This window comes from Sprattus sprattus, assembly GCF_963457725.1.
Source record: "Sprattus sprattus genome assembly, chromosome: 3".
Taxonomy (NCBI): domain Eukaryota; kingdom Metazoa; phylum Chordata; class Actinopteri; order Clupeiformes; family Clupeidae; genus Sprattus; species Sprattus sprattus.
In genome coordinates this window covers 50841519-50861999 of record NC_137922.1, presented here as the reverse complement: position 1 = coordinate 50861999, position 20481 = coordinate 50841519, and the positions used below count along the sequence as shown (strand labels likewise).

General features: G+C 44.2%; 2 protein-coding genes across 2 annotated transcripts; one reads left to right on the top strand and one right to left on the bottom strand.

Moving 5' to 3' along the window:
- Positions 1-6448: 6448 nt before the first annotated feature.
- On the top strand, positions 6449-8296 carry LOC308362832 (gap junction gamma-1 protein-like; the record flags this gene model as incomplete). The annotated part of the gene is made up of 3 exons (XM_080835560.1): positions 6449-7143; positions 7455-7966; positions 8283-8296. 3 exons carry the CDS (start codon positions 6449-6451, stop codon positions 8294-8296), a joined length of 1221 nt encoding a protein of 406 aa, XP_080691686.1.
- Positions 8297-10584: 2288 nt separating this feature from the next.
- Positions 10585-14950, bottom strand: inha (inhibin subunit alpha; the record flags this gene model as incomplete). Its single annotated transcript, XM_080834091.1, has 2 exons — positions 10585-11321; positions 14635-14950. 2 exons carry the CDS (start codon positions 14948-14950, stop codon positions 10585-10587), a joined length of 1053 nt encoding a protein of 350 aa, XP_080690217.1.
- Between the last annotated feature and the right edge of the window lie 5531 nt (positions 14951-20481).

Genomic DNA, 20481 nt, shown 5'->3' with positions numbered 1-20481 from the left:
ATTCTGTGGCTGTTCTTCAAAAGATTCAATCAATTTAAGACTTCCATGTCTATTTCTGGATCCTAGTGAGCGGTCCATCTTCAGATTTCAGAACTGTTGGCAAATTAGTTGTAATATTTACACTGCAGAGTGTGTGGTTGGAGCTGTCAACGTGAGCCTAATAAACCAACAGAATGATCAACTTACCCCGAACATCGGGAAAATTGAGCACAAGACCATTGAAGCTTATAGGCACATTGGCCCATTTCTAAGGTTTCAGTTGATGCTACACATCCTAAACCTATGTTATCCCTGCTAGATAGTTTCATTCCCGTGTAGTCTTGCCTTGGCAGTATGTCGACTTAAGTGAAAAATGGCTCATCTTACCCCACTCTCCCATTCATGTAAGCCCCTGTGTTGTGACATTGGATAGCTCTTCAAGAACAGGTCTCCCAGAGGTGTTTTCCCCTTGCCAAGTGATTGTCAGGTGAGGCGTCAGAGCTATGTGGAAGTGATTTGTTCAGGGGGAGACTGGTCATGGGTGAAATTGGCTTTCTGACTGGAACACTAGGGGTGAAAGAAAGGCTGTGGGGCAATGTAAGACTATGGTCTACACAATCGCTTTGGGCATTTTTTTAAGTACACTACACCTCGCTCAGCCAGCCCCTTTAAACTTTATTCCATACACAGACATACACAACCATTGCGCATTGTCCTACATCAAGCAAGTGGCACAACTGGTAAAGCAGGGTGCTAAGAACACCACGGCCATGGGAAATGACCTCAAAATATACCTTTACTCTACTGGAAGTCTCTTTCATTGACATCCTCTGGGCCAGAATAGGGTCTGGTGTCAGCTACTCTCTGTACTTGTTCAAACTCCTGAAACAGAAGCCCTGCTGGCTATGTGGCAGAGCATTACCATCTATCACCTCGGTGTGGCTGACAGTGGTTTCTCCCTCATAAAAGTTCTCATAAACAAGCCTTTAACTGGTCTATGTGTAATTAGTCTACTGTTCTCTCTCTGTTTATACGGACATTACTCTAGCAGTCATCTGATTACACTACAGTTCATATCTGGCTACATCAGAATGCCATTTAGCAGTAAGCGTAATCAATGGTAAAATGTCACATTTCCTTTAGACTACACAGTTGTTCTCTTGTCAGTCTTGAGCCTGGATGTAAATCTGGTAATTTTCTACTAGACTGGCAGCGATACTTTCTTTAGACTGCCAGTGATACTAAGTGAGAGCTTTTTCTTCAGACGGGCAGGACTGGAACAGGCTCTTGTCTCTGAACTGCCATGTTCTGCTGGTTACTAGGATACGGCCATATAAACACAGCATCCCACCCACACACACACACACACACACACACACACACACACACACACAGGACTCTGCATTGCTGTACACATAGATGCAAGTCATGAGATTGGGTCAGCTAAACCACTCTGCTCACGTCCAACATCACGCTGACAGCTCCAACCACACACTCTGCAGTGGACCTCTGGTCTCACAACGTGGTGTGGAGGCAAACACACGACCAGGTCCTCTGTGCTGTTCTCTTCACAAAAGAGTTGGCTTGACTCGTTGTTGCTGAATAAGAATCACTGCAGAGAGTCAGAGGACGAGTATGAAATAAATATGTGGTCGGATGTATCCAAGGAAAACCTCTTTAATGCCCCACTTAAAGACCAAAAAACAGCAAGATGATTATACTGTTGTGGGTTGTTTCTCGTTCGACTGTGTTTTTGTACCACTTTCGTCTTAGTTTGATTGAAACAAATTGTACACATTGAAGACGAGAGTATATAGTGGTTGGTTTGGATGTGCGCTTCTCACTAACGTCTCTCTGCAGCTTATTTTAACTGAGTGTAAAGAAGCCTCAGCCGTTTGTTTTAGCTGAGTATACACACACGTCCGGAGAGGTTGTGTCTGGGTCCACATCTGGAGCGGTGGCATGCTGTTCTGTGGTCCTTGCATGGACATGTCTGCCATTCAGTTCTGGCAAACTGCCATAACTGTATACAGCTGTGCCTGTGTGTTTGTGCGTGTGTGTGTGTGTGTGTGTGTGTGTGTGTGTGTGTGTGTGTGTGTGTGTGTGTGTGTGAGAGAGAGAGAGAGTGAGAGAGAGAGGAAGAGAGAGAGAGAGTGTGTGTGTGTGTGTGTGTGTGTGTGTGTGTGTGTGTGTGTGTGTGTCAGTGTGTGTGAGAGACAGACCGAGAGAGACAGAGAGAGAGGAAAATGCAGGAACACTACAACTATGCCCCCCTCTCCCTCTTTTTCTCTCACCCTCTCTTTCTCTCTCTCCCCCTCTCTCCAAGAACAGAAATGGTTGACCAGAAGATTGTGCTCTTCTGCACACAAAAAGAGCAGACTGGTTTCTGTGCAATCTAATCCATAATTTTGTTCTTAGCTGCCTGTGAAATGCAACTGATATGCCAATGTCATTGTCACACAGATTAGCTCAAGCCTGCCTTTAAGGAAAGTTTTAGGAGTTTTAGTTTTTTCAACAGTACATCCAATTTTCTGTATGGGGGATAGGGCAATGTCATAATAATATTATTGGCCATAATTTTTTAAGGAATCAGGTCTAATTGTACCCACTGATAACGTAAGTATTCATTTTAAACTGGGACATTAGATAAGTCATATCGCATTCTAATAATACATACAAAACTATGAAGAAAATATTTTTTTTGCGACAGGTATTCCGTCAAAAAAGAGGGACCTGTATGTCGTTCAAAGGGCCCATAAACTGGGTTGGGTTGCGCAGAAGAACTGACGGGGAGAAGGAGGAGGAAGGATTTTTTTACAGATATCTCTTTCTCTCTCTCTCACTCTCTCTTTCATCTCGGACTCCGACATGGATGAAGAGGTCACATGTTACCAATCGTTGCCGAACGGGTTAATATTGAAGAGGCGAAGTTAATGAAGTTCAGCGGTGCGAAAGAGAGGAGGCAGATATTTTGGAAAACAGACGCGACACACTGGTCAACTTTCAAAGTTACTGGGAAAGAAAGTTTGAAGCCATAAGGTAGGCTCGTAACCTCGTACGTTAAGTGACAAAAGGAAACATCGTCTAACTTTTGGCTACCTTTGCTTTAAACTTCAAGGCGCACAGTCAGTGATGAGAAAATGTAGTGTTTCTTACGTTTACGCGTGTGAACCTAAATGATAAAGTTGTGAACGTGTTAACGGGGTCACCGTGTTTGCGGATTTTTAGTACTAATTATAGTGTGGTTCGTTGTTTTAAACTTCAATTGCTTTTCCGTGAAATCCTTAAATGCTTCTATCATCTATATTTTCGAATCTTTCTTAGGTAAGCTACGTTGTAATCCCTAGTGTTTGTATATTACTTGCTTGTCATCGACGTTATATTGTATCGACTATTAAATTATCCGAGAGTCTCTCAGAATCACGACCCAAATGTCAGTCTTGTACGCTCAGATTTCTCGTGGATCTCTAAATGTCTTTTGGGAAAGAGAGAAAAGCTGCTTTACTGTAGTCTGCTTTACTGGGGTCTCCAGGTATCATAACGTGCCTTTAACTTTGTTATATTTGACCACTTTGAAATTATCTTGTTCTCTGGTTAATCGTTTTTTTGACTGTTCATGTCAGTCAGATAATGGATTATGCTAAATTAATTCTAAGTCTTTTTTGTATTTAGTGTGAGGTTAAACATGCTTCAAGATATGGTTCATTTGGAAATCTATCTATACAAATGCCCAAACAGATGTCTGTTTGTCCTGTTTGAGGTTCCATACTTAAAAAAAGTACAAGTTCTAATGCCAATGCATTAAATTTACATCGTCTTCCGGAACTACTCTATCTTCTTTTTGTTGATGTTGCATAAGAGTATAATGGCAGTTTATCAAGTCTTGACTTGAGCAGGGTGTAGACACCTCATTCATGGGTGACTGAATGGAACGAAGGTACATTTTGATGACTGAAGACCTTAAGGGATACCAATGAGTTTGTTCCTTCTTGGTTCTTGACAGCTATATTGTGTCATACCCAAGTCAGCACTTTTTTTGTAAACCTGAATTTATAGCTGATTTACTCATGTGGAAGTTGGAGGGAAGCAGCTAGCATTGAAGAATGTTAAACAGTGTCTATCAATATATATATATATATATATATATATATATATATATATATATATGAAATGCTGTATAAAACAAATTCTCACTATGATCACTATCTAATTTTCTAACCAAAGAGTGAGGGATCTATAGGCATGGCCTTTAGCATGGACATTGACATTGGCTGAAGTAATAGTCATCAGTATTTAGAAAATGTGCCAAGTTTAGTGACACAGCCGTTAGTGATTCAGCTTCAGGCTGATGGGTGTATTTCTACAGAGTTGTATGTGTGACCTGTTCGGCACAAAAAGTGCTCCAGGTTGTGACGGGGTCGACTGCTTCTCCCAGACCGCTCCTGCGTTCCAAAGATGCGTGCCACGGATCCTGGATCCCTGCCTGCTGTGACTTGCCGGCTCCTGCTTTTGAAGTCGGTGCTCCACAGCTGAAGTGGCTGATGAGGGGTTGCCGTAAAGACGAGCGGAAAAAAGGAGGTTCAGCTGTGGAGTGAGAGGGACCCGACAGATGTTCCTCTCAGCTCTCTGACCTCGCTGCAGCCATGGCAACATGACTGAACCCAGCCAGGGGGGCACCTCGCGTGCGTCTACTGCTCTCAGATCATCCTACTGAGGTGTAACTCTGTACACCTGATTTGTGCCTCAGCTGATGCTGGAACGTTTGAAAGGCGCTCTTTGTTTTATTGATGGGAGTGATCCGGAGGTACTCTCTGTGGAGCGTTTCAGACTCCAATTTCTTGGATTTTGGATGAGGAATTGTCAGGCTCATTTGTAGTCTATGGTTACTGGGCTGACAGGTTCTCAGGAAGGAAGGATGTTTTTCAACTCCAGCCAGCATGAGGTGAAGTTGTCCTTTCTTCCCCAACAACATTAGTATACAGTGGTTTGTATCATTGGCAGGTCTGGCTGTCAGTAGCTCCTAGCTGTTGAGACGGCCTCTTGTGTAGCCAGCTCCCAGTTCCTTCATGGCCTTTCTGATGTGGGAATGAGAGATTCCATAGGCTTAGAAAGGGGGTGGATGCAGAATGCACACGGTACCTTCAGCTGTTATGCAACTAGTTCCCTATAGAAGACTTTAATACCTGCATCAGTCAGGCCCATGTGGCAATATGGCACCCCACTATACATCTACACAGGGAAAAACCTCAGGGCTGTTGGGACAGCAGACTGCCGTAAAATGGGAGGATTATGCATCGCGTGTTTCCCTCCCTTTTTTCCTTTTTTACCTCAGTGTGTGTGTGTGATGTGAATGAGCAGCTCTCCAACGGCGTAATAACATTCTGTCTGGCGCCAACTCGGTGGATGATAATATTTTGTTGAGTTAATATGGCAACTTGTGTATCTAGCTGAGATGAATATAGAGCAGCGCAGGTCTAATGCAGGTCTGGAAGAACTTCAGCCCTTGTCCAGTTAAAGCCTCTAGATATGAGGGTACACACATGCAAACACACATATACGCACACATGCACATGCATACACACATATACGCACACACACATATACGCACACACACATATACGCACACACACATATACGCACACATGCACATGCACACACACATATACGCACACATGCACTCCGACACTTGCACACGCACACATGTGAAGCAGACATATGTACACACACACACATATATGAACACGTGTGCACATACACACACACGCACACACGCACACACGAACACATGCGCACGTACACACACACACACACACACACACACAAACATACACACACGGTCCTACATTCTGGAGGAGGGATGTCAGTAAGAAGTGCTGTGTTAGGTATGACTCCGTACTTTTATCTGCGTGGCAGAGATTTCTGCTTTGTGCAACATTCCCTCTTGTGGATTTTCAGTTGATTTTGTGAAGTGAATTCCGAAATGTGATTTTGTGAAGTGGATTCCTAATTGTGATTTCAGGACATTAAGAGGCCCTACCTCTTTCTTTAAATTTTGCTATCTGAGATGTTTAACTAGGAGGGAGGTGGACAGCTATTGGTCTCTATAGTGGTTCGGTAATAGATTGGAGGAGGAGAGGAGGGACTAGGTGTGAATTGATGGGATATATTTAAGGTCTTTGTGGACTGAGGATCAGAGTTGAACATGCTTTCTATCAAGACCAGCCTTTTCTCATGTGAATAGTCTATAAACAAGGTCTGATTTTAATATCTGGTCATATGTGATCTGTTTTATATGTGTTATTCCATGGTGTGGGTGTAGTTGGGTATTGTTCTTTAGCTCTTTTTTTTGATTATTATATTTTCCAAGATGTCCTTGATCCATGATGGTCCAATAGATGCATTTTAAAAGTCAGTCTCTCTCTGTCTGTCTCTCTATCAGGGCTGAGAGGAGTCCTCGTGCAGTGGCACCATGAGCTGGAGCTTCCTGACGCGTCTGCTGGAGGAGATCTCCAACCACTCCACCTTCGTGGGGAAGGTGTGGCTCACGCTGCTCATCATCTTCCGTATCGTGCTGACGGTGGTGGGCGGCGAGACCATCTACCACGACGAGCAGAGCAAGTTCGTGTGCAACACGCAGCAGCCCGGCTGCGACAACGTCTGCTACGACGCCTTCGCACCGCTCTCGCACGTCCGCTTCTGGGTCTTTCAGATCATCATCATCACCACGCCCTCCATCATGTACCTGGGCTACGCCATGCACCGGATCGCCCGCGCGGCCGACGAGGAGTACCAGCCGCGGCGCAAGCGGGCACCGATCGTCACCCGCGGGCCCAGCCACGACTACGACGACGTGGACGAGACTGGCGAGGACGTGCCCATGATCACAGAGGAGGTGGAGCCCGAGCACGGGGAGAAGGGCAAGGCGGGAGCAGCGCTGGTCGTCAAGGCGTCAGCTCCTGAGGGGATGACGATGAAGCACGACGGCCGGCGGCGCATCCTGAGAGACGGGCTGATGAAGGTGTACGTGGTGCAGCTGCTGTCGAGGATCGCCTTCGAGGTGGCCTTCCTGTTCGGCCAGTACCTGCTGTACGGCCTGGAGGTGGAGCCGTCCTACGTCTGCATGCGGAGCCCCTGTCCGCACACCGTGGACTGCTTCGTCTCCAGGTGGGTTGCTAGCCACATGCAGAATAGTCTGGAAGGGTTTTTCTTCAGCAGGGACCAACTGCTGACCGTAATCCTGTCGCACTTTTTGTAAACAAACATGCTGTGTGATGAATTATTTTCAGAATTTTTTTTTTTTTTTTCAGTGTCTTTAGGTATAGAATGTATTTATGAATTGGAAAGTTTTCTGTCAGTTGCCTCCAAGTTTGCCTCCCCATTTGAATGTGTTTGAATGTGATTTTATATGTCATTTCCAGTTGTTCCACTGCCAGATCTTGTTGTTCAAATTCTGCCCCCAACTCGTCTCTCTGCAGGCCCACGGAGAAGACCATCTTCCTGATCACCATGTACGTAGTGAGCGCACTCTGTCTGTTCCTCACCTTCCTGGAGATCTGCCACCTGGGCATCAGCGGTATCCGTGACAACCTGAAGGGCCGCTCAACCGTCCGCCGTGCCCGCCAGCCCCTCCACTCCTCTGGCCTCCCCAGTAAGCATGCGACCTCCCTGCTAAAGCAAGTCCCCTCCGCCCCTCCTGGGTACCACTCCGTGCTGAAGAAGGACACCCCCGGCCGGCTCCGGCCCGAGTTCAGGGAACTGAACCTGAAGGACTCCGGCCGCGAGTCACCGGGGGATGAGTTGGCGGGTCGGGATCTGGAGCGCATGCGGCGGCATCTGAAGATGGCCCAACAGCACCTGGACCGGGCCTACCAGAGCGAGGAGCTGGCGCCATTGTCGCGCAGCAGCAGTCCGGAGTCCAGCAGCAATGCCACTGAGCAGAACCAGCTCAACTATGCCCAGGAGAAGCAGGCCAGCACCAGCGACAAAGGTGTGTGTGTGTGTGTGTGTGTGTGTGTGTGTGTGTGTGTGACTCGCATATGGTGCATGTGTGAAACTCACTTTGTGTAAGTGTTTGCTTGTGTTTCTGAACATAAATGAGCAATTCTTTGTTGTTAGTTTCACCCCATTGTTTGATGAAGAGGTGTGTGTGTGTGTGTGTGTGTGTGTGTGTGTGTGTGTGTGTGTGTAATAAATGATGTGTATATGTCAACACCCTCCTTCCTGAAACCCATCACAATCAGGGTATGACTCTTGTTGTTTTGACAACTTTTGAGACTCATTATTGTATCTTTTTTCTCTCAAAGGTGTCCATGCCTGAGGCCTTTGAAGTCTCATCTGCCTTTCCATAACTCACACTGGCAATCAGGACAAAGAAGCACATTTAAGGATGGGAGTCATAGACTTGGTGTGTGTGTGTGTGTGTGTGTGTGTGTGTGTGTGTGTGTGTGTGTGTGTGTGTGTGTGTGTGTGTGTGTGTGTGTGTGTGTGTGAGAGAGATGGGTGGTGTTTGTACTGGAAAGTGCCTTGCAGTATTAAGGCCAGTGAACAGTAATGCTAAATGCACAAAGTGTAAAAGGCTCCAGAGAAGAATTACAATGATGGCCAAACCCTCTGGGGCCACAGCCAACCAGACCCTTCAAGCCTTTTTCCCTTCAAGTCCCGGCGTGCCTGAACACACCCCGTCACCCCAGCCCAGCCCTGCCGTGCCACAGCCTGGACTCCTGCCATCGCTGAGAGCCCATGCATCGTCCCAAGGTGATGGCTCTGATGATTCAGTGTTTTTTTTTCCCGTCACATTCTTTTGAACTTTTTAAATTTTGTTTGCAATAACAGTCGTGTTAGTTCTGGCTCAACAGACTCTTTCTCTCTGACCTTACTGATAGTGTGATGGCTCGAATCAAGGCCTTGCAGTAATGCATGGCTGACCCGTGCTCTCCCGGAATGAAAACATACCAAATCTTAAAGAGGGGCCAAAGTGTGTGTGTGTCTGTGTGTGTGTGTGTCTGTGTCCTTGTCACCTCCCCGTCACTTACAGTGCTGCTTTTGGATGACGAGTTGACACTTAAGAGAAATCAATCATCTGTCCTCTCATTTCAAAATTGGGCTGATTCTAGAGGGAGTAGTGTGGGTTTCAGTTGAGAAATACTTTGTAATATGGCACTTACTCCGAAGCATCTTTAGTCATTCACATTCAAAGGGCTTTGAACTCACCATGCCTCCCAGTAGAGATTTTTAGTATTTTTCTCTGAAACAGTAAATATTACATCTGCACGCTCTCTGACTAGTTTCCCTGTACATTTGGAGCCGATTGGCAAACTAGGAGGGATACCTGGAAAATGCTTGAATTTGTTAGCTAGTTAAGTGTTATGTGTTTTATTTTGTTTAGCTTATCAACCAAAACGAACAGATGGTCATGCATATCATTCCAACATCTATATTTTTCATAGTCCTATAGGCTTGGATAAGTTCTCATTAGACCCTGTGTAAAACTGGAGACTTTGCATTTTGCAAAAATTGTTCTTTGTGTGTTTCATGTCATTACTTCGGCAACTTTTTCTGTCTGTTCTTGGACTGTTGTTCATAGTTTGTTTTATTATGTTGCACATTGTGGTTTCTGGCATTTAGGTTTAATTGAGTTGATGCTGATTTGCCATATGTTTGTGTATATTGTGTGCCAGCCTTGTGTTGGGCATCTCTGATTGGTTGATTCACACTACTGTGCCATTCAGTCCAGTAGGAAGTTCATCAGATAATTTGGCCTGGCGTCGCTGAAGAGCTGCTCAATCGCCACATTTCGGAAGTCTGTCTGTTATAAAAATGTGAGAGTTCATTGGTGTGAGTGCTTGTGCTTGTTAGGGCTAGGTTGTGAATGATTGGGGAAACGCCTGTAACTAGAAGGCTGTGGGTGTTTTTTTTCTGTCATATGCTGGGAACAGATACTGTTCAAAATTGTGGGGGGACAAATGCATTTCAAAATCATTGTGAGTAAGTCTTAAGATGTTGCTTTATGCAAGTTGCTATTTTTGTAGAAACATATTGTAACTTGAATAGAAATGGGAAAACAAAGTAATAAATGTTGCATATTTATACATTGTGTCCTATCCTGTGTGTGTGTGTGGGGGGAGAACGGGTAAAATATATGGTGAGAGGGTGGTCATTTTACATCAATCCAAAGGGTAAAGTTCTGATGAAAATTATGAATATATATAAATAATATGTACCCTACTATCACGAACATTGTTCAAGAAGGCATGTCCGGCACCAGTAATCATTCGTGTCTACGTCGCCCTCTAGTGGAGGAAATGAGCCCAACCGTTTTGGTCTAAAGAATCTTTAATACAATTATTTAATAAAATTGAATTAATGAATGAGGCCCTTTGAGACACGCTTCAATCAAAATGTATATGTCAGCTACAGTTTCATTGTGATGTGATTATCTTACAATATTCCATATTTTAGGGATAGTAATCCTTAATTATTATTATCCTTAATTTTCCTCTGGATTAATACAGTATCCATCTATTAATGATGAATCAAAATATGGCTTGACTACTGAACAAGGAATGGTAAAGTAACATTAAATGTCAATGTGAATGATGCAGCTGATCAAATACAGGTACACTCCTCGGGTACGATGTTCGGCAGTGTCTCGTACTTGGTGGAGAAGCCTCCGTCTGAAGTGGTTTCGAAACGCAGGGACTTCATGGTTCCAGGCACCGGGGCGCAGCACTGCTTGATTCCTAGCACCAGGCTGTGCTGGGAGTTGGCACATGTGCCGTGGCAATAGTTGAAGGTGAACACTTTGGGGTGCACGATCCAGTTGTCCCAGCCCAACTCCGCGAATGAGATGTCGATCTTCTGGAGGTGGCAGTCGCTGCTAGGGTCTGTCATGTCCGAAGAGGTCCGCTGGAGTAAGTTCAGAGCGGTGGGAGACCACGGGATGAGAGGCGCACGGCGGGAGCGATCCGGGTTTTTAGGGACCGTGCGAAGGTGCACGAAGGGAGTCTTGTCTGGTTCGGCTCTCAAACACACACACTCCGAGCAGCGCACCTGCAGGATGAAAGGCCCCTCCGCTAAAACTTGGTGAAGGTCTTTCTCCAGATGGTAAATGGTCCAACCGTCTTCGCGCTTGTCCGGAGTGTCGGAAACCTTTAGAAGCTCCTGCCTACTTGTGAGAATGTAAACTGGAGCGTTTACTGCTTCTCCCGCGTAGAACCAGAACTGGGCTGAGGTAACACTAGTCTCCTTGTCATCCAGGGAGGGCTCGAAGTAGTAAGTGAAGAAGCCGTTGTCCGGGGTTTCAGAGGAGGAAGGAGCGTCTGGTGTATCCATACAAGTGGAATCTGTAATCAAAGAAATCAACTTGTCATTGTTAGTTACTGCAACATAGTAAGGGCCATCCCACAATGATAGCACAACCACAACATGTAGCCTACAACAAAAATCCAATAGTTGTTATAGTAGGCTATTTAAAAAAATTCTACCCTGAATGTTATCACCACACAATTTTACCCTGACAAGATTAGGTCAAGAACCTTTTTCAGAGACTGATACAGAAATGCAACAGGTATCTTATCAGTCTAGTAATAAGTTAGAAGAACTATAACCCGCAACCGCAAAGCAGCTATACAATGTAATCGCATGGGGCACGCATCAGCATCAACGAAAAACCGATTTTACGACTCCCATGCTCATAATGTTATTATCAGTGTTTTGACAACATGAAAAGTATCCCTTCAGAGATATACATGTGTCTGTTTACCTCAATAAGCTACATGTAAAGAAACCACATTCTGATTATTATTATAATTTTTTTTTTTTTTTACAGTTAAACAGATAGGCCTACAGGTCTATCTCTTTAGCAGTGGCGGTTCTAGGATTTTTCTGAAGCAGGGGCCACAATGGGGCCAAATGTAACCTTCAGGGGCCAACAGTGTCATCACCATCTGATATCCAGTGATGACGCTGCTTAAATAAACATCAATTTGCGACAAGGCAATACACACATACTGACAGTAAAGAACATCTACTTCTAGTCAACTATCCAAAAGCAACAATGAATAACTCAGTATCCCTTTTGAAACTGAAATAAAAAATCATGAATCAGTAATTGTAATACATACAGTACTGTGCAAAAGTTTTAGGCAGGTGTGAAAAAATGCTATGAACTAAGAATGCTTTGAAAAATGTAAACAATAAATGTTTATTTTGTATCCATTTACATGGTAAGACTGAGCACAGCAACAAGACACAACGTAGGCATACTGCATCAGCAGGGTCTCTCCCAGACAAAGATTTCAAAGCAGACAGGGGTTTCAAAATGTGCAGTTCAAGCTCTTTTGAAGAAGATGTTGAGGATCGTAGACGCAGTGGTCAGCCAAGGAAACTTAAGGCAGCTGATGAAAAACACATCAAGCTTATTTACCTTCGAAATCGGAAGATTTCAAGCAGTGGCATCAGCTCAGAACTGGCAGAAACCAGTGGTACCCAGGTACAGACATTTACTGTCCGGGGAAGTCTGGCCAGAAGTGGTCTTCATGGAAGAGTTGCAGCCAAAAAGCTCTACCCCGACAAGGAAACAAGGCCAAGTGACTGAACTAAGCACGAAAACATAGAAACTGGGGTGCAGAAACATGGCAGAAGGTGCTCTGGACTGATGAGTCAAAATTAGAAATATTTGGCTGTAGAAGAAGGCAGTTTGTTCGCCGAAGGGCTGGAGAGAGGTACAATAATGAGAGTCTGCAGGCAACAGTGAAGCATGGTAGAGGTTCATTCCCAGTTTGGGGCTGCATTTCTGCAAGTGGAGTTGGAGATTTGGTCAGGATGAATGGTGTCTTCAATGCTGAGAAATACAGGCAGATACTAATCCATCATGCAATACCATCAGGGAGGCGTATGATTGGCACCAAATGTATTCTGCAGCAGGAACATAACCCCAAACATACAGCCAATGTCATTAACAACTATCTTCAGCTTAAAGAAGAACAGAAAGTCCTGCAAGTGATGGTATGACCCCCACAGAGCCCTGATCTCTACATCATTGAGTCTGTCTGGATTTACATGAAGAGACAGAAGAATTTTAGGAAGCCTACATCCACAGAAGATCTGTGGTTAGTTCTCCAAGATGTTTGGAACAATTTACCAGCCGAGTTCCTTCAAAAACTGTGCGCAAGTGTATCTGGAAGAATTGATGCTATTTTGAAGGCAAAGGGTGGTTACACCAAATATTGATTTCATTTAGAATTTTCTTCTGTTCCTTCACTGCATTTTGTTAATTTATGAAGAATTGATGAAAATAAACTGTTAACACTTCCATTTTTGAAAGCATTCTTAGTTTACAGCATTTTTTCACACCTGCCTAAAACTTTTGCACAGTACTGTATATATATGTTTTAATTCAGTGTGGATAAAGGGCACATAAAACACACAAAACATAGCAACAGCTTTTAACTGTAGGCCTATATACAACAACATATTCTCACTCACTCACTCACTCACACTCTCGCACACACACACACACACACACACACCAGCTTCTCCTTCTAAGCTTTGTTTATAGTCGCTAGTCCTAACAAGGTGGCAAAAAGCATGTATATACCTCTCTCTCTCTCTCTCTCTCTCTCTCTTCAGAAAAGAAGAGTTCTCCGATTCCCATGCTTTGCGCTAAAACGCCTGACAAATTAATTCAAGTCCAATGACTTGGCCCGTCGAGACTCAACGCTTAGCACACCCAAGTGACTCAGACGAGCATTGTACACAAATAAATAGCCTAGGCAATGCACTGCAATTCATAGATACACATAAGTTTGAAATTCATCCAGCTAGGAATGAGAAATGTGATTCGGAGATCGCATAGAGTACTTGCTAAATCATTTAGAATTAGCAGCATTGTTCTTTTTAACTTGCGCTTGCGAGTTGACACAACAGTAGCAGGCTATCCCTGCATGTCGAAGGTTAATTTTTCCTGCTTAATGAAAATGCTAGCTCATATCTAATGATATTAGCCTATTGGTGATGATCGACCTCTTTCAAAATACCATGCACCTTAATTTAGTTTCTCTTACCTCGCCATTCATCTGTCTACTACGATATGTCTGATGAAGTGCACCATTTGAGATTCACTGAAAACAAACACAGAATATCGCGTGGCTATCTGATTGATTGACGTGATTTTCAGCCAACCAAAGTTCGTTTTGGTGGTCACCAAAGCCTTAAGACCCACCCCATGTGTATTTTTAACCAACCAGAGTGAGTTATATGCTGCATTCGTCATGAAAACAGCACGTGTACAAAATGCTGCGCTACGCAGCAACCGGCAGGAACAGAACGCTTCTTCTTCTATTCACTTGTATTGACGTAACCGGCGCACTGCCACCAACAGTTTAGAGGTGGAACTGCAGCAGTGATTATTTAATTCTCCGCTTGGTTTTCCGCTTGGTTTTCTCGCCAGGTGATTGGCAGAACAGGGGCCAATCAGGGGCCAATCAAATTAGAGGAGGGGCCTCGGCCCCCCTGGCCCCGCCTCTAAATCCGCCCCTGCTCTTTAGGTAGGCCTATCCTTTCCATTTCAGACACTTTTACATTAAGAGACACAATTACTTATGGGTGCATTTGACAATAGATTTAATAGAACATTGAAATAACTCGAGCTCTCACCAGATCTGGGGAACACAATGACCTCTAAAATGTCTTGATGCTCCCTCCTGTGTGCCCCGAAGTCTCCCCGACCACGCCGAGAGTTCCGCCGGTGGGCGGATGCAGGATCCACATTCTCCACTGGGTGTCGCTGTTCTGCCGGTTTAGGTGCCTCCATTAGCCCTAAATCCTCCAAGATCCTCTTCTTCATCCAGTCCAACACCAGTTCTCGTGGAAGTTCGTCTCCTTGGCATGCATCAGACTCCAGCGATGTCCAAAAAACCAGGAGACACAGTGCAGGGAGAAGAGTTCTGAAGAGGGTTCTGCTGGTCCACATGTCTTTGTATCAACAGTCTGTCCGGGTACCTTATTTAAACAATATCACCAGTCGATGGAGGCTGTGCTGTCACTCAGTTGTATGTCACAAAGTCCTTACTAGATCAGAACTTGAGGCACATTCTTTTAGTATCTACAGATATATTCAGTTGGCCTCTCTATATTATTCCAAAATTCCAATATAAAGCAAAATCCAGTCTTCAGTGTTGAGTATTTACAGTCTAAGAACTACAAAACTGCCGACGTGAAGCATTCAAAATGTCATGCAGAAAACGTCTGTAGATTCGAAAAGTTTTCCTGTTTATTGATGTCACCTTCACCAATCGTTTTCTTGCGGTAGTTCAGCCTGTGCACATTCACATTATCCCAAAGGCACACCTTCTCTACTCTCTACCCAGATGAGCTCCTGAATACATCTTGCCTCCGATCCCCTCCTTGTGTTGTCTGACCAGTCTAACCTTGCCCAGCTACTTTCACTCCCCACTCATGGTGTGACGCACGTTTGGGTTTCTACCCAGAGACCTATGGAGAGACATAAATCCAGCCAGGGGAATCTGAAACTAGGTTTTTTTAGTCCTCATACTGATAATGGAGGAGTCAACAGTCGTCTGACCTTCCCTGACAGTTACTGTTACATTGTTTATAAGAGAGAGACTGTCAGCGCGTTGACAAGGCAATGGAGTGTGTGTGTGTGTGTGTGAGAGAGAGAGAGAGAGAGAGAGAGAGAGAGAGAGTGTGTGTGTGTTTGTGTGTGTGTTTGTGTGTGTGTGTGTGTGTGTGTGTGTGTGTGTGTGCGCCTATATATGTGTGTGTGTGTGTGTGTGTGTGTGTGTGTGTGTGTGTGTTTGTGTGTGTTCAGACTTTCTACACAGAAGAGAGTTGGGAGTGTGTTTTTGTGTTGGTGATAGCACAAACCCAAACAGAAGATGAGGAACTGGGAAATGATTAGAAAACAGAGACAGAAAAACAGTGGATGTACTGTATATAATCGGTCTTGGTGCTGCAGTCCCACAAGTAGGCCCAGCATTGGAATATTTGAAGAGGCAGTTAGCATGCTTTAATGGTGTAGCCTACTAACAGGGGCCTTGTTCCCGAAGACTCTGAAGACTATAGCATATAGGATTATTGGGTACAGCGTTTCACCATTTTCACGATTCCATACAGTTTGATACAACAAAAAGGGTTTCAAAGCAACTCAATTCTGTTGTCCTTTTTATACGGCCCTTTGCACTTTACAGTCCATATAAAGCATCATCTATTTTGGATGTGACCAGGGGTGAAAACAAACTTTTTGGTCTATCAGCTACAGTAGCTGGTACATTTGTATTAGCCACTCCATTCTTTTAACAGCCACTTTTATAATTTCATAATGTGTACTGAATCTTGTACTGAGTTATTACATTATTATGTATAACATTACATATTATCTTTGTTTTACAGTTGATCGACAAGACATTTACAGTTGATCGAGAAGACATTGGCTCCTACCAGTGTTTGCTAAGCAGTGTTTCATTATGGGCGATGGCAAATTCGGAACAACGCCACATTTTCTACCAGCGGCCAGAAAAAGTATTACATCGATAACATTTCTAAACCTGACATTGTTGTGAATATGCCCGCACATTCCTAATTACCAATCCATTTCTTTACGAATTGACAGGACACACGTTAGTGAGCTATTTTTTAAATCTTAAATTAAATTCTTAAGCACAGCGTAATTAATGGGACCTTAGACCTCCATAGCTGACGCTGCTATCAGCAGGTGTGTCCAATCAGTCCTGAGACATTTGCTGCTACTGACCTTCAAACGGTCTGCAGCGATGGAAGTGGGTGATACTCCTGCACCTGTCTCTCTGTCAGCTTTGACTAAGCATGGGGGAAAAGCATGATATTGCTGTGTAGAGTCCTTGGCCATGAAGCTGCTTCCCTGGCTTGGGTGTGTTTGCAGCCCCCACAAGGTCAGGTATCATCAGAGAAGAGCCCAAACAAGACACTTATCACTGAATAGGCTACATCATATCCCTCCCATACCCCCACTGATAACATTGCATAATATTGCATAGGATGTTTATTTCACATTTGTTCACGAAGCAACAGATTCACAATTTTCACAGAGCATTAGGACAGAAGTTAAGCGTTAGTCAATAATCGATTTCCTTAAAGATGAAGTATAAATAAAGCCCACGTCCAGGGTATACGCAGGTATACGGAGTATACCAACTTATTTTTCAGTCAGCATTGAGTATACTCACTTCTCAAAACAGGGCGTTTATCCTGTGCTGTATGGGCTGCTAAAAAAAATAGCAAAATGAAGCGTATACCCACTTCTCCAGGGACCACTACACCACTGGTGGTGGCTGCCTGACGGATGCATTTCCTGGGCATGCCTTCACAGTGGTTGGGATGAAGAAAAAGGGGCAGGGCTGGTCAAAGGGGCTTCAATTACAGTAGTCAAACATTGGCTTAAATAATGGTTTCTTTTTATGGCCCCAAATTGTTTCTATTCCAATATGAATGTAGTTGAACTACCAGCAAGCTACTGCCAAATGTAGTTACACTGCTAGCTAGTTTGAGCATATGTAGTTCACTACTTTCCAACACAGCTAAACTACAGCTGACAATGACTTGAGCTGATATGAACACCTCTTCAGCTACGAGACTGTGCTACTGTGCTTGAGCTCTGGTGCTGTGTAGCATGCTAGTTCTGCCATGCGGTACACACAGCTATGTCTCTCTCATGCTACTATGTAACTAGAGTGGCCCCATGACGCCACTGAGACGGCAGGCCGAGTCGGTCAGCCTTGTCCGTGACCAATGAACGATTTGTCACATTAGCTTGGCCCCAGTCCCCTGTCTCTTCACTGCCTATAGGTCTGGCTGGCTGCCACAATTTTGTCAGAGTGGAATAAAGCACATGAATAATGTGACTGAAATATTGATTTTGTTTTTGAGTTGCTATATTAGATATGATGTAAATGTTAAGCTCTCAGTGTTCGGTTTGGGTGTTACAATAAGAGTCATCCAGTAATTGACCAATCTAATGGTTTCAGACAGTGAGAGAAAAGTTCAGATAACATGTTTAGCACCACCAGAAATGAACAGCAGGGGGCGGACATATGCTGCTTGGTACATCCCTTTTGTGACCTTTAAAAATGTTAAAAAGGTTAGAACGAAGGTCTCTTAAAACATAAAACATGTTCATTGGACTTGCAATCAAGAGAAACAAGGATGCTATTCCTGGTAAAGTGCCCAATAAGTGTTTCCTCTACGCACACTTTCACGTTAGTTACTGTTTTCACCTGAAATGGCCATAAATCCTCATAGTCATGTAAAGTTACCATAATGGTAACCAAAGACCATAAAACTCAGAGAGCACTTTCCCTGTTCTTGGTCGGTTTTTTGAAACTTTGATGAATGTGCAAATATTGATGTCCTTCATTTAATCTCTACATTTTCTGAGAAACAGGAACTTGCAGAAATAACTAAAGACGAAAAATATTTGTACACAGTAGACACATTCAAAAGTAACTTTGTTGAGATGCTTTGCCTCAAAAATGGATTTCATTCTGACAGCTTTATGAATATACTATGAATATACAATACTATGAATATACAATAAAATACTTAAAAAAAAACATGCAGAAATGACTTGTCAAAGATACATTTTGGTGTATAATAATACATTTCGATCACACCATACACAATATAATACATACATAAGTAAACTTACAAACGATTGAACACCACCACCCCCATAATCAATATTTATTTTTCTATTTGTGCCTGTGAACTGAGCATGTGGGCCTCTGTGAGATTCAGGTGCTCAGGCAGCAGTGTGTTCATCTGATAAGTGTTGATCTGATCCGGTGGTTGGTTGCTATCTTTGCCCAGTGAATCACAGCCCACTCATGCAGACCCTGTGTTCCGTCAACCAGGACCTCAGCACACCGGCCGCTCAGGGACAGGGCTGGAGGGAGGGGTCGGGTGTGTGTGTGTGTGTGTGTGTGAGTGTGCATGTGTGTGAGTGTGAGTGACTGAGAGACTGTGTATATCTGTGTGTCTGTGCATTTATATCAGGGTCTGTGTGCTTGTGTCTGTGTGTGTATTTGTTTTAGTCTGTGTGTGTGTGTGTGTGTGTGTGTGTGTGTGTGTGTGTGTGTGTGTGTGTGTGTGTGTGTGTGCATGCGCGTGTGTGTGTGTGTGTGTGTGTGCGTGCGCGCGTGTGTGTGTGTGTGTGTGTGTGTGTGTGCGTGTGCGTGCGCGACGCGTGTGTGTGTCTGTCTGTGTGTGTGTGTGTGTGTGTGTGTGTGTGTGTGTGTGTGTGTGTCTGTGTGTGTGTCTTTGTGGGTGCATATGTGCTGGTGAAGGGGGGGGGGGGGGTGGGGGGCGCCAAAAAAATGTGACCTATTCTGGGCACAGCTGTCACTTTGAAGCTGGTAGGAATCTTTTGTCACCTCCACAGGGAGTCAGCACGTGAAAGAGAGAGAGAGAGAGAGAGAGAGGGAGAGAAACAGAGATAGAGAGAGAGAGGGAGAGAGAGAAAGAGTAGGACAGAAACAGAGATAGAGAGAGAGAAAGAGTAGGACAGAGACGGGCAGAGCCCCTAAAATCCATTTTGAAAAGAGTGAAGTTGACTGTGGAGCTTTTGGAGGCTGATTGACAGAGAGCTTAGCATTGGAAAGGAGGCTGGAAAAAAGCGAACAGTCTGTATGGAGCCAGACCCCGTCTGAAAGAGCAGGGGTCAGAATTGAGAGAGAGAAAGAGGGAGAGAGAGAGAGGGGGGGATAGAGAGAGATAAGTGGAAGTCTGGGAGTGACTCTGTGTCTCAGTGACATTGGTGTTCCAGCAGCTGGTAAACAGAGACCCGGAGCCTTCTGTCTTGCTGAGCTCTCCTCCTCTTGGAGTGGCGAGACCCGGACCTGCTAATGCTTCATGATCCGAAGGTCTTAGAACCTGAGTCAAGCTGATCAGGGAAAGCCCCTGCACATTGCACTGCAGTAATAAGCCAAAGGTAATCAGCAGTTTTTTTTCCCTTTTCAACACTTCAAAGGCACTAGCTTTGTAACAAGAGGAGAAAGCACTTAAGTAACGACAAAAGTAAACTTTTGCTAATGCTTCATCCTCTGTTATGTATTGCATCAATAAGAATTAATTAGTCTGGTAAAAGTTAAAGTTTTAATAAATGGATAAATAGTAATAATAACAAGACTAGGTTTAATACATACTCAAAGTTTAATACATAATGATATGTATATGAAAGGCCATGACTAAAAGCTTTTGTTGTTGTGGTTCTGAAGCTGTGCTGGTTCTAACGTCATAATTCAATATGTGCAGATTGTTGTGGCGGTATACGGCTGGGACAATGGAAAGGGGATCTTGGGTGGTTAATGAGAGGCAGTCGGAGACGTTGGAGATGGACACGCAGTGGGCCTTCATGCCAACACATAATAACTAATCAAACCCTGGAGGTCTCTCATTGATGCCAAGTGGGCACACCACAGCTTGCGGAAAGTTGGCACTTTTGATTTTGCC